General features: G+C 40.6%; 1 protein-coding gene and 1 long non-coding RNA gene across 3 annotated transcripts; both read right to left on the bottom strand.

The window, feature by feature from the left end:
• Window positions 1-6,570: 6,570 nt before the first annotated feature.
• Window positions 6,571-19,679, bottom strand: LOC145974836 (uncharacterized). Of its 2 annotated transcripts, XR_014439817.1 has the most exons (4): window positions 19,665-19,679; window positions 19,115-19,498; window positions 6,959-7,177; window positions 6,571-6,748 (listed from the first exon to the last, which is right to left on the bottom strand). It is a non-coding gene; the product is annotated as an uncharacterized LOC145974836 (long non-coding RNA). The 2 variants fall into 2 exon arrangements; XR_014439816.1 differs by lacking the exon at window positions 19,665-19,679 and having other exon boundaries at window positions 19,115-19,546.
• Window positions 9,095-11,354, bottom strand: LOC145974994 (uncharacterized). Its single transcript, XM_083105121.1, has one exon. It carries the CDS (start codon window positions 11,210-11,212, stop codon window positions 9,095-9,097), a length of 2,118 nt encoding a protein of 705 aa, XP_082961247.1. The 5' UTR covers window positions 11,213-11,354.
• Window positions 19,680-20,983: the final 1,304 nt, after the last annotated feature.

Below are 20,983 nucleotides of genomic sequence, written 5' to 3'. Positions count from 1 at the left end.
TGCGTGCGTGCGTGCGTGCGTGCGTGCGTGCGTGCGTGCGTGCGTGCGTGCGTGCGTGCGTGCGTGCGTGCGTGCGTGCGTGCGTGCGTGCGTGCGTGCGTGCGTGCGTGCGTGCGTGCGTGCGTGCGTGCGTGCGTGCGTGCGTGCGTGCGTGCGTGCGTGCGTGCGTGCGTGCGTGCGTGCGTGCGTGCGTGCGTGCGTGCGTGCGTGCGTGCGTGCGTGCGTGCGTGCGTGCGTGCGTGCGTGCGTGCGTGCGTGCGTGCGTGCGTGCGTGCGTGCGTGCGTGCGTGCGTGCGTGCGTGCGTGCGTGCGTGCGTGCGTGCGTGCGTGCGTGCGTGCGTGCGTGCGTGCGTGCGTGCGTGCGTGCGTGCGTGCGTGCGTGCGTGCGTGCGTGCGTGCGTGCGTGCGTGCGTGCGTGCGTGCGTGCGTGCGTGCGTGCGTGCGTGCGTGCGTGCGTGCGTGCGTGCGTGCGTGCGTGCGTGCGTGCGTGCGTGCGTGCGTGCGTGCGTGCGTGCGTGCGTGCGTGCGTGCGTGCGTGCGTGCGTGCGTGCGTGCGTGCGTGCGTGCGTGCGTGCGTGCGTGCGTGCGTGCGTGCGTGCGTGCGTGCGTGCGTGCGTGCGTGCGTGCGTGCGTGCGTGCGTGCGTGCGTGCGTGCGTGCGTGCGTGCGTGCGTGCGTGCGTGCGTGCGTGCGTGCGTGCGTGCGTGCGTGCGTGCGTGCGTGCGTGCGTGCGTGGGGGGAGTCGGGAGCTGCTTCGTGGGATGAAGAAAGAGAGGGCGGCAATGGCGGAAGATCAGTCGGAAGGTCGGGTTCCGTGTCGTACACGGGTGAGTAACTGGAAGCAAGGGTTCCAGAAATTAGATACAGGGAGTCTCGCGTATCTTCTTGAATGTTATTTAAAACGATTCTATTGATGGGAAGATTCTTGTTTAATTCGTTTATATCTAATGTAAAGAAGGGGTCAGCGACTGCGCGAACCAATAGGTTGCGTCTTCGGCGGTTCCGACGGTACCTATTTCGTTTGGCCCGACGCTTCTCTGCATAAGTGCGAGTGGAACAGGATTTCACTGAGAATATAATAGCGATAAGTGAATATTCAAATCGCGATAAATAAGAATTTAAATATCGAGTGATTCGACTTACTATTGCAGATGAGGTTGATGTTTACGAGGATGGGTTGTAGCGAAATCCCCGTGGATCGTTGAAATTTTGCGAAACTTATAGCGCGAACTTATGCTGAATAATTTTAAAAAAATGCTGGCTAGCTGGCTGGCTGGCTGGCTGATTACCGATGACAGATTACTGAACCGACCTCGGATTACTGATCCAGATTACTGAATGCTGATTACTGAACGAATTTTGCTGTGAGCTTCTCCTTTTTATACCTGATTCAGAAAATTTTCGTCACGTACGCTTTTCAATTGATGCAATTATTTGTTCATATTTCTTAATTTGGATCGATTTCCCGATTATTGATCAATTTCTTAATATTGATTAGACTCAATTCGTCATCGATTTCTTAAGATTTACTTTTTTAATTGTTTACTAGTTGATTAATAGTTTCCTAATTTATAATCTATAAGATTTATTTCTTAATATCGTTCATTTTTGGGAATCAAGTGGTTTATGAATTTTGATAATTTCGAAATCATAGGTACGTGACGAGAATTATTTGTTGAGATGATCGGTATTATTTCCTAAGGGTCTTTACTCATAGATATCTGATGGTCAATGTTTACTGACTAGTTGCGTGAGCCTAACCGCCTAGTCTTTCTTATCGCGCGCGCTGTTACAGTCTTTCGAAAGAAAGATTCTCAGTCCTCTGGTCCGTCCTGATAGTGTGTACTAGGGACCGATCGAATTACGCGTCTAACATTCTTTTACGCTACAACCATGTCGGGCGAATTAAGCAGGCATCGCGGAAGGAAGAATTCGCGAAGTCGGTAAGACGAAACAGCCGTGTAATGAATATCCATAAACGGACGTCGGTAGGACGTTCGTAACATGTCCACGGACGTTCCGACATAAAACAGACATAATTTAGACGTCCGCTGGATATCTTGTGCTGTGGGTTCTAACGTAATTTTCGAATCCGAACCTGGCAATAGAATTGCTGTAGCACACGTCAGGATTTCGAGATATTCCTAATCTAAAAATGCAAAAATGCCGTTTTCAATAATTATAATATCTATAGCAATTTTTTATCATCATCAGCATCAATTTTATTATATAATATTTATTTTCAAAATCAATTTTGGTTTTTCCCGCTGATTTTTTTCTGACATATATCAAATTGAAATTTAAGATATTTTAAAGCGAGGGAGTACATTTAATCCACATTATACAAGAAGTATCTACATTCATGTATTTACCTACAACAATTTAGTACGTTCAATGAAGCTGAACAGTGTTTTTTTATATAATTATGGTAGTTTAGTCTTATCCTAGTTAGCTCTTTTACACCCGTTTTACCATTTAGGACAGAAACCTGATACTCTAATCTAATTTTGCGACTGAATTTGGATGGAAAAACTAAATTATTGTAGGTAAATACAATATATAAATGTAGGTACCTCATGTACAATGTAAATTGAATGTACTCTTATACTTTGAAAAATCTTAAAATTCAATTTGTTATCTCTCAACGAAAAAAATTGTCCGTTGATAACCAAAAATAGATTTGAAAGGTGAAGACTAATACGAAACGATGTCATTGTCAGAAATATTTCAAAAAATTAAATTTTTCGTGATAAATTTATGAAATTTGTTGAAATAATCATTTTTGAATTTAACGACAAATTACTCAAAAACCTGACGTGCTGGGAAAATTCTGTGACTAGATTCGTCTTCAGCATAAAAAATCTATCAGATTGACCTACTCTGCTTTTTGTAACTGACTCTCGCAAGCTTATGTTATGCCATCGCTTTATTGCAAAACACATGCCCATCATTTTGCAGTATGATAAATAAATATATATTAAAATAAAATATTTTTTAGTTTACACTTAAAGAGCTTGAAATCTTTACTTGTGGGATAGTATTTCTTTGACAGTTTTAAAAATTGCACAAATATAAATAATTTTTGAGAAATATATATATATATATATCAAGCGACGCGGTAGCGTCGCGACGCCAAGTACATAAAAAACAGGTCCAAGCATTGAGTTGAGAGTCACTGTTCTCGACGCGGCGCTACCAAGTACCTTATCCGGAATTTTGCGTTAAGTAAACTTTCGGTTAAGATATTTAATAAACTAAAGCCGTAATCAAAAATCTAACGACACTTTTATGATATAATATGAGTACAAGCTTTCGATTGCGACCTGTTTGAATAAAATCGGTGCAGTCAATCCTGAGAAATGATGATCGAATATCAGAATTGTGACATTTTTCGTTCTTTCCTCCTTTTCCTTCAGTTTAGACTGACGTACATATGTTCACACGCACACACGCAAAGCGAGTTTGTTCCTCAAGCGGCGTTCATACCGCTGCGTATACGATTATTGCTTCGATATGTACAATGCTTTAAGAGACAAAATCATATGTGTGCATGTGCGTACATACGTGTGATATGCATATGTATGTGTGTACGGACGTATGAAAGATAAATTTATTAAAATATAGTGCGGAATAGTGTAACAAGGAAGAGAAATGACACGTTAAGCAGCCAGGTTATTAAACACAGATTAATAATAAATAAATAAAAATGATAAAAGTAAAAATAATAATAATAAATAAGTAAATAAATAAAACTATAGTGCGGAACAAGGAAGAGAAGTGATATATTAAAGGTTATTATCAAGCAACGCGGTAGCGTCGCGACGCCAAGTACATTTATTATACAGGGTGTTCAAAAAGTCCCGGACCGGTTGAATAACTTGTAAAGTAGGCGTCGCACTGAAAAATGATCAAGACGAAAGTTGTATGGTTTCGAGGGGGCCATAAGATGGTACCATTGGTTTGACCTTGAAAAGTCATTTGAAGGTCACGTGAAGGTCACTTCAATTTTTTTAAACGAAACACCCTATATATTTTTGCATATTCTTGTAGCTTATCTCGAGAGCTTTCCAAAACACTATAAGTAAGTACTCTTTTGTTAAGAACTTTTTGAGTTATGAGGCTTGAAATAATTTCTTAATTTTACATAAACTGGAAATGGAATTGTTAATTGCAAATTACATATTTTTTCTTCAAAACAACTATGTGTTTTCTTTACACCAATTGATTTCTCTCATTATTTTGTACGTAAAAGTATTAAGGTAAGATAATCGAAAAATGAATATTTTACAAGATATTTTACGGTTTATGTAAAATTAAGAAATTATTTCAAGCCTCATAACTCAAAAAGTTCTTAACAAAAGAGTACTTAATTATAGTGTTTTGGAAAGCTCTCGAGATGAGCTACAAGAATATGCAAAAATATATAGGATGTTCCGTTTAAAAAAATTGAAGTGACCTTCACGTGACCTTCAAATGACTTTTCAAGGTCAAACCAATGGTACCATCTTATGGCCCCCTCGAAACCATACAACTTTCGTCTTGATCATTTTTCAGTGCGACGCCTACTTTACAAGTTATTCAACCAGTCCGGGACTTTTTGAACAACCTGTATAATAAAAACACAGACTTGTGTGTGTGACACTTAACAACAATCAAGTGGATTGTGAAAAATTTTGTAATATTCATTAAAAATATTGTAAAATTTTTTTCATTAATCTGTTTAAACATAATATATTTTGACATATTATATATTAATCTTAATAAAGAGAATAGATATTTATCATTTTGTGGAATATAATTATGTAATTTATAATTATATATATATATGTGTGTGTGTGTGTGTGTGTGTGTGTGTGTGTGTGTGTGTGTGTGTGTGTAGAAATTTACATATTTGACTGCGCAACCATAATTATAGTTGCATAGATATTTATTACATTTGCCTGCGTAGACACAAATATAGTTACGCAAAAATATTCCCTACATGTATATAATTTATATATATCCCAGCAAACACATTTTTATAACTATGTTATAACGATTACTTAACTCAATGTAACCGAATATAACAAGTTATATAACCAGATTGTAACATGCAATATGCTTGTTCCTTGTAATTTCCCACTCAAGGAAGTAACAATGTTATGTAACAAATATACATTTAATTGTGACAATTATATAAACGTAATATTATCGATACATTTAGAATATAAGTGTAATAAAATTAATATATAATATGTTACTGCTATATTACTTTAATATTTACATAGTTGTTATATAAATATTACATCATAATTTTCAAATCTTTTTGAACACACATACACACATGCACGCACGCACGCACGCACACACACACACATAAAGATTTGAAATTATGATGTAACAATATGTAAATATTAAAATAGTAGAAGAGTTACATATTATATATATATATATATATATATATATATATATATATATATATATACAGGGCGATCCTGAAAAACGTTATGTCTTTAAAATGACGTATTCCTGACACCATTCTAAGACAATTTTTCCTTTACCAAAATTTGATTTGAAGCGTAGTTTTTGAATTATGAGCAAAAATAGTTAGTAAATCACGCGTCGGGTACAGAAGGCAGGCAGGAGCGGCGCGGCGTGCCGCGAGCGCGGGCGCAGCTGACCGCCCGACGGGTGATTATCACCGCATGAGTCGCTAACTATTTTATCTTATAACATAAAATTATGCTTTAAATAAAATTTTGGTAAAGAAGAAAATGTCTTAGAATTACGTCAGAAATACGTGTTCCTTAAAATAACGTTATTTTAATAATGAAAAGTTGTTCCGGATCGCCGGCCGTCCGACGTTGCAATCAGCTGATTGCTACACGCGATGTGTGTATGGCGGAGTGTGTGCGTAAGAGAGAGAGAGAAAGAGAGAGAGAGAGGGAGGGTAGGAGGGACAGACATTCATACACACGCACGCACTTTTTTCTCGCTCTCTTTCTCTCTTTACGCAACACTCATACACTCTCTCATTCAGTCTCTCACTCACACTCTCTCGGTCACTCACTCACTCACTCACCTGCTTACTCACTTGCTCACTCACCTTGTAGCAGCGTAGCGAATCTTCATGCTATGTATTGTTGTTATCTGCTGCACGGTTATGATTGCTAGAGATGCGCGACACATCGAAATTTTTTCGATTATTAATCTCATACTCGATTGACACAATACAGATTACACGATAACGAGTTTACTGCTTATTCACTCACTATTGATTTATCGATACCAAACATTACTTTCAAAGAAACGCGAATGCAAACAACACATGACTCGACGCGAAGCGACGGACCGCGGAGACTGCGCGACCACAAGAGTTATGTTGCCAGAAACGCGACACGCGACATCTAACAAACGACTTGCGCGTGGCGCGTGATTGACGCGAGATAAGACGAACGATCGGCTAAAACCTTCGCATTGCGAATGCGGTAGAAAACATGAAACGTATAATGACATACTTAAAAAATTAATTATTTATTATAAATAATAACTATTTCTAATTATAATAAATAATTATTATTTATAGTAATTTTCTTTGTCATTCTCTTCTTCATCATCTAAATCATCATTGTTTTCCTCATGATTTTTCTCTAACTCTTTAAAAAAATGTTTATTTTTCCTTACATTTCTTTGTCCTCGGCCAAATTTTTCATCATCAGTCGTAGTATAGTAAGCATCTGTAGCTGATTTTCGTGCAGATGCAAGTGACGCTACCAAATAATAATAATGATAATAATAATAATAATAATAATAATAATAATAATAATAATAATAATAATGTGTGTGTGTGTGTGTGTGTATGTGTGTATTTAATGTTAAAAGAAAAAAAAGAGATCAATCAAAATAATGAAAATATTGGAATTAAAAAATATTTTTATAAAACTATTTTATAACTAACTATTAACTAACTATTAACTTACAACAATATTTGGTCACCATAATGTGAAAAGTTGACCATGATTTCTTATCCGGTTCAGTTCGATTTTCAATTAGCGAACTGATATTTTTTGTGTTAGGCCACCAACAAATAAAATCATCTTCTTCATCTCCTTGTTGAATCCAATTTGTTGGAACCTCCGAGAAGGATTCATCACTTAAAAATTGTACAACTGCGTACAATTTTTTTTCGGACATTTTTTCTGAAAAAAAAATATATATATACATATATTACAGATTTACACAGTATAATGACTCAGCACAATATATAATCCATATAAATGCCCTCACAAGAAACACTATGAATTTTTGATAGTATAAACTCGCAATGTTAAATATTGTACAATATTTTTAATAAAGATAAAAGTACACTTCTTAAATTTGTAGTAATTTGCAGAACAATATACTATAGAATAATTAAAATTACTATGAAACTTGATAGATTATTTTATGAAAAGCAGAAAATGAATATGGAAGCACAAACAAATACTTATAATCGCCTTAATAATCTAAGCTACAGGTATAACATTCAAAATATATCCAATTAAAACAACTTCAATTAAAATCAGATCTACATAACAATCATATAAAAATTAATCCTAAAAAGTATCGTCGGATCATTCTTTAAAATAACACACTGAAATATTGTTTCTGTTAAGGAAACTGTGTTACCGATATGAGTCCCAGTTAGAGGGACCTGAAGGCCGCGAGAGGCCCGTATGGGACGTACGCGCTACTCGTGATAAAACAGCGCTTTTACTTTCCTTTTTTTTCCTAAGAGGTCGGAGGGCGTGCGTGGCGCGTGCCCTTTGACGAAGAAGGAGGGGACGGCGTGTGGCTGTGCGCTTTGTCCGTTTCGCGTCCGTAGATACTGCGCTCTAACATTGTATAATTATTGTGCTACGCCGAATCGGGAAGGTCGACCTTCGTCCAATTGGGGACAAAAGCTCGGAGATTACCGTCTCTAGTCAGACACCTCCGAAGGGCAAGCCGAAAGGTGATAGAGAATCGACAAGATTCTCGTAAGGTTTTCTCTCGCCCACCCATGCCGTAAGGTGACAGAGTCTTCGCTCGACTCTCTCTCTCTCACTGAGCCCTGCCGTAAGGTGACAGAGTCCTCGCTCGACTCTCTCTCTCACTGAGCCTTGCCGACGACCCCCGTTGTGGGGCGAGGTGTACGAGTCCCAGTTCGACTCATCCGCATTTCAACAACGAGGTAACAGAATCCCAGTTCGATTCTCTCATTATTATCTGCGTGAGTAACGTCCGAGTTCGACTCTCACATCCGACGCCATTTGGTGTGACGAATCTTCCCCCCGCCTCTTCAGTGGAATGGGAAGAAAGAGTCGGAAGACTCACTCTAGCTTAATTCTAATTAATAACTTGCAGCATTTTTTAGTTACCAAAGATTAAGATTTTAGTGCAATAAGCAGATACTATAGATTATTATATGACTGATAATTTACAAGTACAAAGAACGATAGTTCCTACTTTATTTTACGTTCTTTAGTATATAACGAAACTCGTTTTTTACTTATTTACTCTGTGCATTATGACTACTTTATATTTGTGATCTTATTTTATTAATGTCAATATTTTTAGTAATAATAGATCTCAATTCTGATATTCTTTTGATTTGTTAGAGGATATAGCATCACACGTTATTAATCTTATGGTTTTATACAGAGTATTGATTCTTGTTTTAAATTACTATTCTTTTATATAATTTATCTTAAAATACGAGTGTTATTTTTTACGTTACTTTATGTATTTTTATCTAACAGCAAAAAGTATTGTAATCAAGAATTTATTATATTCCTTTATATTATATCTCAAACATTGAAGTCAGTCATGTCTTGTTTATGATATCACATATGGTGAGATAATTGTTGATGAGCATATATTAAAAATTACTTGATATTTTACATCCACGTTGTAGCAATTATTTTAGATATAATCGTCGGCTATATACCAAAGCAACCGAATCAAGAGACAACAGCGAGGCGCGCGGAACCAGACAAGAGATTCTTATACAGTTTCTAATTTAATTAAGTCCGTTAAAAGAACACAAAATCATCGCAAGACGAGAATAACGAGAATCAAAATAATAATTATTGTTATTATGTGCGTGCATGCAAAAGTGGAATTATAACGAATGTGTTCTGCAACTCAAGATGTTTTAATTTCAAACATTTTGTTTTTATATTTGTTGCCGGCAATTTTTCAATATTAAACGGACTTGTTTCCGTAAAAATTTGTATGCCCAGTAATTCTTTAGAATCACATGGAATACTAAAAAATGGTTCGGTAAGTAAAATTCGCTTTACATTTATATATGGAACATCATTATCCAAAATTATTTCTAAAATAAAAGCTAAAGAATTGTCGTTCAACAAACAACAATTTTCATTTTCTTTTGTGAAAATATTGAAGCCATTAAATTCTAAATAAGATATATCATTACTATCTTTAACTGTTTTTTTAAAATGAATAATAGGATATGATTTTGAATAACATTTTTCGGGTGGAAGTCGGTTTAATTCGAAAATTCGGTTAGAATATTCCTCTAATGGTTTGCCACAATTTTTTATTCGTTTTTTAATCTTTTGCATGTAATTTTCAAATTTAAAACAGCTGAAAGCGTCTAAACACCCTAAAGTTTTAACATCATTTGCAAGATGTTCTAAATTGTGAACATTATGTGAAAGATATTCAAGTCCAAAAGCATTTTTGTAATTTGAAATAAACCAGATTATCAAAGAATGTGCGAAATCATTAAGAACTAAACATCGTTCTGGATCTGCAAATATACGAATAGCTACACTTAATGATAAAAAATGATTATAATAATCATGAGACAAAAAGGGCTTTAATAAAATTAAACCTAAATAAAGCAAAAAAAGGCGAACTTCCGTAGCTTTCCAACTGTCAATATATAATAAACTTCTTGGTAATCTTGAAAATTCTTTAATTATAAATTTTCTTGTGTCGAGTAAGTGTTTGTCGATGGAATCAATTGCAGCATTAGATAATCTTATACCTTTCCTACCCCTGACATAAAATTGTAATAAACGTCTTGAACCCAAACAAACAAGATGCATGTAATCGAGAGGAATTTGTGAAATCATATCTATAGGAAGATTTTCTAAAATTGAATCACCTATATGATGCTCATCTTGATTACGACTACGAAATGATTCGTTCGTTCTTAATGTAGAATTAATTTCTGGGAATATAACTCGATTACATACGAAATCACCTTCTTGTGTACATTTTGAACATGAAAAATAACCTGTGTGACCCTTCGTACAAGTAATTAATGATTTTGCAGGAGCATCGCATAATATTGCATTTAATAAGATTTTACAATGGAAATCATTATCTAATAATACACCTTCTCGAAGAACAATTCGTGCTTCATTAACAAAAGGACGGAGAAAATTATTCACATTTTTCGGTTTTGACATTCCGTGAAACATACCAACTGTAAAAGGCTCGGTATAAAGGTCATTAATTTCAATTGATGCAAGAATAGGCCAAAATTGGCTACTTGAGCTTTTACTCAATGGTAAGCCATCGATATTAATATTTATTTTCACTTCACGAGGCATGGTTCTACAATATTTTAATATAGAACGTTTTATTCCTGAAGCCAATCCAAAATGAATGTATCTTCCACCACTAAGAGAAGATATATTTTGAAAAGTATTATGTGGTGTTTTCATTAAAGTTCTACATGTTTGAGGTAAATCATCATGACCATGTTTCCGCAGAATTAGAAGAAGTTTATCTACAGTACCTTGAGGAATACAACATTTAGAAACTAACATTTGCAAATCTTCTTGTAAACTAAAATTTTGTTCCTGTTCTGAGGAGATCTCATTATTAAAATCGATTGATTCGGTAGGAAAATTAGATAATAAAGAATCGTTTTGATTTAATGCAACTGGAATGTCAAAATTGTTACATATTGAAGAATTATGATTATCCATTGACAAATTTGAGATATTATTGGATGAATCTAAAATGTTATCATTAAGAAAAGTATTGGTACAAGTTTCATTGGAAAATTTCGTAATCTCTGAATTAGAGTCATTGCAGATCATTTCTACATTAGAATTAGTTTTAAAACGTTTTTTGGAAACATTTGATGTAGTTGCCTTCTCTAATTGAGAAATATGAAGTGAAATTAATTGGTTTTTACGCCTTTTTGATAAATGATGATATGTTTTCGGCATTTTGATAACTGAATCTCAATTATTAAAATCAGAACAATAAATTTTCAAATAATTAAGCTTTAATAGTTAGCAACATGAATGATTTTGTGATAAAGTTTATAAAGTAGAGTTTAGGTAGAAAGAATCAATATAAGAATATATATAAATAGACAAATACATAAAGAACAAGTATGAACATATAAGGACAAGTGTGCGAGACACGGACTCCGAATAACGCAAATAGTCAATTTCAAATGTACACGAATTATGTATTTTTTCCCTTTTTCTACAAACACAATAAAAATTACAAAAAAAGGTAATAATAATATAACTATAGATCTTAATTACAGGCAGAAAAGATAATTTCCGCAAGCTACGGAACTATTCGCAAGCAACGAGAATCTCTTTTGGCAGCGCGCACCTTACTCCACGAGTCTCACGGTTCTGGCGAGTGGTCTTCCGCGCGCGGCTTTTATACGGATGAGAATTCGAGCACGGTCTCGCATTTTCGCGAACGCAACGAACCTTTTTCGAATCTGTTGTTAGAGCGAAAAGGTCGCAATCGAATTTTTGCTGCGTCGTGTTGTTATTACTCGTCTAACGACCTATCGCTGTTTCTGTCCTTGTCTTACTCGTGGAGCGCGCCCGTTGAAAGCGCGCTATGATCTGCGGCTAGAGAAACCACGATTTCTTACGACGCGGCGAATTTTAGCTTCAGGATAGGCGCTCCCTTTCGTAATTAATGATAATGAAGTTCGATCTCGAACATTCCGCCCGCCTCGTATGGTGAACCTACGAATGCACTAGCGGTTTGGCGCTTCTGTCTCGTCGTGTTAGCTCCCGGGTTAGCGGCGGCTTTACATGGGACATTTTTAATGCGAATTTTATGGAGACGCCCAGGCTGAATCGCACAACCAGCTGACACGCGCTCCGTAGTACGCTCGGTTTTAAATTGGATCGAGTGTCGCGGATTTAAGCGGAATCTAAGTGCTGTGTGTTAAACAGCGCGAGGAAAGGTGCTGTGATAAGTGCGGAGTGATGCCTTCCGCTACCTGCAGTGCAGCTTCGCAGAATAACGCCGCTTTTTAGGTAGGCCTTTTGTATGCGTGATATTTAAGGAAAGATGATCTATAACAATGTTTTTTTTTTTTTTTTTTGAGGGCGATTCGCAATCGCTCGGTTTACTCGAGATGATCGCCTTCCTCGGTCGCTTCGTCTTCTCGGGCCACGCTGCTCGGGAGAAGGACGAGTTTGTTCACTGGTCGGGTAAGACGGGATGATGAAGTTCGCACCTCAACGACTCGCACGTGTCCATCCTTACCCGGGTGCAACTTCTCGATCCGTGCGAGGGGCCATTTATTCGGCGGGGTGGTTTCTCCCCGCAGAAGACACAGACGGCCGACTTGAACATCCACGTTCGACCGGGACCATTTCGGGCGGTGAGCCAAGGTATGCAGATACTCCGTCGACCATCGGTTCCAAAAATGTTCTCTCATTTGTTGTAGGTGTTGCCACCGTGAAAGCCGAGTTGGTTTCTCTTCCGCAATGGAGGGTTCCGGTACGGCGTTAAGCTCCGAGCCCACGAGGAAGTGTCCCGGCGTGAGCGTTCCGAGGTCCTCTGGATCATCCGTCAAGGCTTGGAGCGGACGAGAGTTGAGGCAGGCTTCGACCTGTGACAGCAGTGTGACCATTTCTTCAAACGTTAAGGTGGACTCACCGATAGTGCGTCGCAGGTGATGCTTTGCGGACTTGACCGCAGCCTCCCAGATCCCGCCAAAATTGGGTGCCGCCGGTGGATTTAAATGCCACTGAACTCGGTCCTCGGCAAGTCTCGTCGCGACTTGTTGTCCCTCCTTGCTGGCCTGCGTGAAGAGCTCCCGCAATTGTGCATCAGCGCCGACGAAATTCGTTCCGCAATCGCTGTAAAGATCGCGGCATAGGCCGCGCCGAGCGACGAAGCGACGAAGCACTGCCAGGAAAGCGTCCGCGGAATAATCGGAGGCTACATCTAAGTGCACAGCCCTTGTGCAGAGACAAACGAAGACTGCGATGAAGCCTTTGGTCGCTCGATGTCCTCGCCCTTTCGATGTTCTTAACCACACTGGGCCGGCGTAGTCGACACCCGCGCTTAGAAAGGCGCGGGCGGGGGTCACTCTCGAGGCTGGTAGATCTCCCATGAGAGGCTGAGGGTTAGCCGCCCGCCATCGCAAACAAGTAACGCAGCGATGTATGTGGCTCTTGACCAAAGACCGGCCTCGCGGTATCCAGAATTCCTGACGGATGGCCCCTAGAGTCAGCTGGACGCCGCCATGTAAGGTCCGCCGGTGGAAGTCTTCGATGATGAGCCGAGTAAAGTGTGATGCGCCCGGTAAGATTATTGGATGCTTGGCGTCGTATTGTACCGGCGCGTTCCTCAACCGCCCGCCAACGCGAAGGACACCGTTCTCATCAAGGACAGGGTTCAGTTTGGTAAGAGGCCCTCGCACAGATAATATCCCGCCCTGTTTGATGGCTGCTAACTCCCTTCTGAAATGCGCAGCTTGTATTTGGCGTATCCAATGCAGCCTGGCTCCCTCCAACTCGACGACGCGGAGCACGGACGGAGTGAGGTGTCCGGAAGGACGATATATACACCGCTGTGACGCCCGCTGACGAGGTAGCCAGCGACGACACCAGGCGGTAATTCGGAGTAACCGATTGAGATGAGAGTACCGGGTCAGGAGATCAGGATCTATACTCTTTTCCTCGGCGGGAACGGCGACGTGAGCTCTTATACGGCGCTCCGGCAGTCCGTCTGCGACGGCGTCGTCGGCTGGAGTCGTCCATCGTTCGCCATCCATCCAGAGCCAAGGTGGACCGTTCCACCACAATGAAAATTTCACTAGCTCCCTCGGAGCTAACCCTCGTGAGGCGCAATCGGCCGGGTTGTCGCGGCTGGAAACGTGTAGCCAGTGGGCGCCTGGTAACGAAGTCTGGATTTCGCTTACGCGATTAGCTACGTATGTTTTCCAGGTGACCGGATGGGCCTTGATCCAGCCGAGTGTTACGGTGGAATTCGACCACAAGAAAATGGAGGCGTTGTTGGTTTCCAGAGTTCTTACCACATGAAGCGCCAGTCTGGCGAGGAGAGTAGCGGCACATAGTTCCAGGCGAGGTAAGGATACCTGCTTTAACGGCGCTACCTTAGTCTTGGCGCTGACTAATCTTACCTCTATTCTTCCGGTTGGAGCTCTCGTGCGCAGGTAGACTACCGCAGCGTACGCCCTCTCCGAGGCGTCGGCGAAACCGTGAATTTCCAGCTGGCTGCCAGGGATGTCGCACGTTAGCCACCGGGGAATTCGGATTTCCTCCAGGAGCGGCAACTCCGCCTCGAACTCGCGCCATTGGCGGACATCGTCATCGGGTAGCGGAGTGTCCCAATCGGTGCCTAGCAGCCACGTCGCTTGGAAGAGTATCTTTGCGCGTACTGTGGTGGGAGCGAGCCAGCCTAAGGGATCGAATAGTCTAGCGGCCAGGGCTAGAACCTCTCGCTTGGACACGACCTCGACTCGAGGGAGCTGCGTGGCGAAAGCGAAGCTGTCGTCGTGAGGATGCCAACGAAGTCCCAAGGTAGAATGACTTTCGCCTGGCTCCCACCATCGAGACTCACGCTGTAGGTGATCTTCCTTCGGCAGGTCCTCGAGCAGCGAGGCATCGTTCGCCGACCATTTCTTCAGCGGGAAGCCGCCCGCCGTGCAAATCCGAACGAGTTCCCTTTTAATGTCCTGGGCCTCCGGAATGCTCGGGGCGCCCGTTAGGATGTCGTCCATATAAGTGTCCTCTCGAAGGGCCGCGGCTCCCAGAGGAAGACTATTAGCTTCATCCTCCGCCAATTGGTGCAGCGTACGGATGGCTAGGTAAGGAGCACATGATAAGCCGTAGGTTACGGTATTCAACTGGTACTCCTGTATTTCCTTGTTCGGGCCTTCTCGCCACAGGATGCGTTGAAGATTTCTATCCTGTACATGCACTTCGATCTGTCGAAACATCTTCTCGATGTCGGTGGCGAGGACGAAGCGGTGACGGCGCCAACGCAGGAGTATGTCGGACAAGGCAGGCAGCAAGTTCGGTCCGGTCATTAAACAGCGGTTTAATGTTTTTCCTCCGGCTACAGCGGTCGATCCATTAAAGACCACTCTCAACTTCGTTGTCGAGCTCGAGTCGCGCATCACGCCATGATGCGGGAGAAAGCACGTTTCGACTGGAGGCGTTGCGCCCGTGAGAGGGAGAGCAGGCGTCATATGCCCCAGCTCGGCATACTGGCGCATGAAGTCTGCATAAAGAGCGTAGAACGGAGGATCACGCGCGAATTTCACTTCCATTTGTTTCAGGAGCCGAGAAGCTGCTCGGCGAGTCTCGGACAGGTCCGACAGCGGAGCGGAGAGCGGGAGTCTAACTGTGTAACGCCCATCAGGTCGTCGCGCGTGAGTGCGGACGAAGTACCCCTCACACTCCTGGTCTTCCTTGGAGAGGATTGGTCCAGTCGAAGGTGTCTCCTCCTGTTCCCAGAACCGGTGCACCATACCGACGAGATCCGTGTCGACTCTACACTGGTGAGAGAATGAACGATGTTCTGCAATTGAATCACTCACCGCCCCCGATAAGATCCATCCCAACATAGTGTTTTGGGCTATAGGTTCGAGACTTCCTCCCTTCCGAAGACCTTGCTTTAAGACGGAGGCGTATACTTCAGCGCCAAGGAGCAGATCCACCGGGTCATCGGAGCAGAATTCAGGGTCGGCCAGTTCCAGTCCTTGCAGGTGAGGCCAGGCGCTCCTTACTATTTTGGCTCCTCCAGCATATATGGTAAGACGCGGCAACACTAGCGCAGAGACCGACAACGCGGGCTCCCCTCTTCGTGGCGATAGAGACAGGGAGACCCGACCTCGGGCAACGGCCGTCTTCTGTCCGCCCACTCCATATACAGATATTGCGACAGGCGAACGGGTCAGCCGCAGTCGTTGTGCCAGGCGCTCTGAGATAAGTGACGACTCTGAACCCTGATCCACCAGCGCGCGAGCGTCGTGCCAATTGCCATACTGATCCGCGAGGCGAACGCGCGCGGTGGCGAGGAGCACGGTTACAGGTCTCTTCGATGGCTCCTGCATCACATGGGAGGATCGCGCGACCTCATGGTCACGGCTAGCATCATGCAGCGAGGAGTGATGTCGGGATCCGCACGCTGAGCAAGACTTTTTTGAGGAACACTCGCTCACCTGGTGTCGGCCGAGGCAATTCAAGCACAAACTGTTGTCCTCGACGAGTTGCTTCCTTTCCTGAGCAGTCTTCTTCTTGTAATCCTCGCAGAACATTACGAAGTGATCTCCTTGACACAGGGAACAACGGCCGCGTTTGGTTTCTGGTTTGCTCTCCTGCTTCCGCGAGTGATGACTGCGGGTAAACTTTGATGTCCCTGCGGCGGAGGCGGAATTGGCGGATTTGCCCGGCAACATCGACTCCAAGGTGTGCAACCGGCGGTCGAGGAATTGCTCCAAAACTGTATACGACGGTGGTTCCGTAGAATCACTTATTAGCGTCTCCCACCCGCGCCGAGATCGTGGATCGAGGAGCTCGACAGCCAGATACACGAATAGATCCTCGCTGCTAGTAATGGGCCGACCGATACTTTCGAGCGAATGGATTGTCGATTTGAGACAATGGAAGATTTTCCGCATTTCGCACGCCGATTCACCCTTCATCCTCTGCAGGGCGAGGAAATTGGCGAGATACGCGCGCACTATTAAACGCTTGTTCTCGTAATAGTCGCTCAATAATTTCCACGCCCGCTCGTAATTTTCGCCCGTAGTGGTCAGGTTACGGATTAGCAATTCGGCCTCACCCTTTATACATGTTTTCAGGTAATGAAGCCTTTCTACCTGTGACGTAGCCGAGTCTCGTCCTATGATCGAGAGAAACAGATCGCGGAAAGCTGGCCAGTCCTCATATTTCCCCGAGAAGTGCGGTAACTGGATGCGAGGTAGTGTGGTTCGCGGCACCCGGGCCGAGGTCTCGGTCTCCGCAGACGAGGGTGTGGCCGCGGCCTTCTCCTTAAGGCTGCTCAACAGATCGAGAAGCGAGCCTTTATTCAGCAGGTAAGACTCTTCAGCCATCGCCGGTATATCCAGCTTTACGTAGTCCAACCCGCTAATCTGATCTAAGTGATCCAGCAGCTCATCGCTCAACGCATCGAATTTGGACCAATATCGCTCTAGAAGCTGAAGACGCGCCTCCACCGCTCCCACGGTAATTTTGGCAGAACCCAGCTTCATTAAGTTTTCATGCGTGCGCGCGATTTTCCCGTACAGCTCGGCCGCGGCATCGGCCATAGCTTCCACTTTACGGCTCATTCTGCTATTCGGTTTTTTCAGGCGGTCACCCTAGAAGCGCCAAGGAAGCACGCCACTGTCGCACTCACACGTTTTAAACAGACCGGTCACTGTGATCCGGCTCGAAGGACCAGAATTATGTGCGAGACACGGACTCCGAATAACGCAAATAGTCAATTTCAAATGTACACGAATTATGTATTTTTTCCCTTTTTCTACAAACACAATAAAAAATTACAAAAAAAGGTAATAATAATATAACTATAGATCTTAATTACAGGCAGAAAAGATAATTTCCGCAAGCTACGGAACTATTCGCAAGCAACGAGAATCTCTTTTGGCAGCGCGCACCTTACTCCACGAGTCTCACGGTTCTGGCGAGTGGTCTTCCGCGCGCGGCTTTTATACGGATGAGAATTCGAGCACGGTCTCGCATTTTCGCGAACGCAACGAACCTTTTTCGAATCTGTTGTTAGAGCGAAAAGGTCGCAATCGAATTTTTGCTGCGTCGTGTTGTTATTACTCGTCTAACGACCTATCGCTGTTTCTGTCCTTGTCTTACTCGTGGAGCGCGCCCGTTGAAAGCGCGCTATGATCTGCGGCTAGAGAAACCACGATTTCTTACGACGCGGCGAATTTTAGCTTCAGGATAGGCGCTCCCTTTCGTAATTAATGATAATGAAGTTCGATCTCGAACAACAAGAATTTAATAAAAACTGATGAATTAACTTTTCTGATAAATTAATCACTATTTTATATCATAAGAATCAAAATTATATGCAAATATCAATTAGTAAATAAAATGAATAATAATTTTACGTAAAAATAACCATCTAATTATAAACAAAGAAATGAACAAATAATGTGCGAACAAACATCAAGAATTAAATAAACTAGACATAAATGTACATGCAAACTTAAAATAACTTAAAATAAGCAACTTTAAAATGTTGGTATAATTAATGATAAGCTACTGTAACATTATAAATATGAAAATCAAATGGAAATTTTGAATACTGATGCTTTGATGAAACTTCCTAAATATCCAAGGAATAAAATATTATTGGTTAAATTTAATTATAATAAAAACATATGTGAATATTGATAATTATTAAATGAAACAAATAATATACATATACGCAAACTAAGTAATTTTAAGCAAATGAATGAACTGACAATGTATCACAGAACATCAATACAATGAATAATAATAAATGGATGTAGCAAAAACAAATAAACTAATATCACTGAATAATTGAGAAATTACTAATATAAAGTGAAAACATTCAAAATCTAATATTATTTGAATATTATAAAATAGCTGTTAAATAAAATATATATAAATAGTTCATAATAAAGATTAAAAACGTATAAAACTTTACTAATTAAATTAAACGCGCGTGACAACGTAATTGGAAATATTTATTTTACACGAATAAAATTTGTGTGCAAAAAATTAATTTCTGTGATCTACCATAACCTATGAAATTCTGTAGTATTGTAATGCTTTCGATATATATCTAATGCTTTTAATATCTAATATTTATACTTTCCTTACTCCAGCTTTCTGATGAAAATCCGCTGACTAAAATCTGCTTCAGGGCAGCACGAAGAACAACAACAATCCACTAATTGCGCACTGTGTGAACGCTCGAAGAGAAAAACTCGAAGCTCGACAATAGAACGGTAGTGATCAATATGGCGATTGATCATCATTGCGTTCTAGTCGACGCAAAAGAATGTTACGACGTTATACCACATGCGCCTTGGATTTCCTATAATCCCGTGTATTTTAAATACAGAACACTCCGCGACAATGATTCGTTCCTCGGCTCCTCGTGCGGGGTAAGAGAAACGTAGAAGTGTAGCCGTGGCGTCCTCAGTAGCTGACTTATCGGCGTTAATTTATCGATCTAATTATTGATCCCCGCAGAAAATTACACTGAGTCGATAAAGAATGTATGCGCACGATTTACCACAATAATCAGAGATATTAAGTCAGAAATAACATTAAAATAATATTAATATATAGAAAATCTAATATTTTATTTAAAATACTACATTTTCTATACATTAATATCATTTTAATGTTATTTCTGATTTAATACCTCTGATTATTGTGATAAATCGCGCACGTATATTCTTTATCGACTTAGCGTATTTTTTTGCGGGGACCGATAATTAGGTCGATAAATTAACACCGATAAGTCAGCTGCTGGTGACGCCACGGCTACACTTCTATATTCCCTCTGCGGAAGAAGCCTATAAGAACGAATCATTATCACGAAATACATATATATAGGAAAAAATCCCGCGCATATGCGTCAATAAGTTGCGAAATTTAATTTATAGCTCTGAGTAAAATATGCAAATAAAGAAACATAAATTTCGAATATAGGGGAATGGCTGGTTTTATATATATATATGTGATTATTTTATATAACATGAACAATTTTGAATTATATAAATACTATATAATAAAGATATAACAGCTGTTATTAATCTTTTACTTCAATGTTATATAATTGTTATAATATGTACTTGCTGGGATATATAAATATAACATTATATTATATAATATTAACCATTTTGAGTTATATAAATATTAGATAATAAAGATATAACAACTGTTATTATAATTTTTTATTCCTATGTTATATAATTGTTATAATATGTGTTTGCTGGGATATTATCTGCATCCATAGTTGATTTATCGGAATTGGGCTGAATTATCATTTTATTTTTTATGATTTTGGTATCATGTAATAAACTCTCCAATTTTACCGTTATTAAATCTAATTCTGTGAAAGAAAAATAACAAATTCAATTGTACATATATACATACACTTTTCAACGAGATATATATGTTTAAATAATATATCTACACTGAGAAAAAAATCTGGTTGCATTAATTAGAATTCTGGTAGATTCAACCAGTATGTCTGTTGGAAAATGGACGAACCAGAATTCTTGTAGGAATTACCAGATGAATCTGATTAATTTCTTCCTGTTAAATTTACCAAATTTTCTGGTTAATAATACTAAACTCACCAGCACCAAGTCGTCTAAAATTTTTTCCATCTAATCTCAAAAATCTGTTTAAATATTTTGAATTCCAACAAGATTATTGGATAAATTCAATCCAGATTATTGAATAAAATTTATTTTAAATTCAATTTGTTAGAAATTAAACTGATAAACAGTGATGCAAGAAGAGGATGCAGCTCAAGCACATACAATCAGAGAGCTAGCGTCCTCTTTCTGGCACTACTGCTCGTAAGAGAAAAAGAATATACTTTGGATTTAATGTTAATTCTAGTTCTTTATATACATTTCATGGCAAATATTGAATACGAGTTAAGTTAAGAGTGGCTCGCCGCCTAGCGGCAAGCAAAGAAATTAATGTAACAAGAAATTTTATAGATCC

Source organism: Camponotus vicinus, unplaced genomic scaffold (assembly GCF_025532165.1).
Source record: "Camponotus vicinus isolate PSW18456_S1 unplaced genomic scaffold, iyCamVici1.0 SCAF_7, whole genome shotgun sequence".
Classification (NCBI taxonomy): Eukaryota; Metazoa; Arthropoda; class Insecta; order Hymenoptera; family Formicidae; genus Camponotus; species Camponotus vicinus.
The sequence above is the reverse complement of the archived record's forward strand: the minus strand, read 5'-3'. Positions and strand labels throughout refer to the sequence as shown.

Bases quoted from the DNA above. Each gene is read 5' to 3' on its own strand.
- LOC145974994 (XM_083105121.1), bottom strand. From the start codon at position 11,212: ATGCCGAAAACATATCATCATTTATCAAAAAGGCGTAAAAACCAATTA.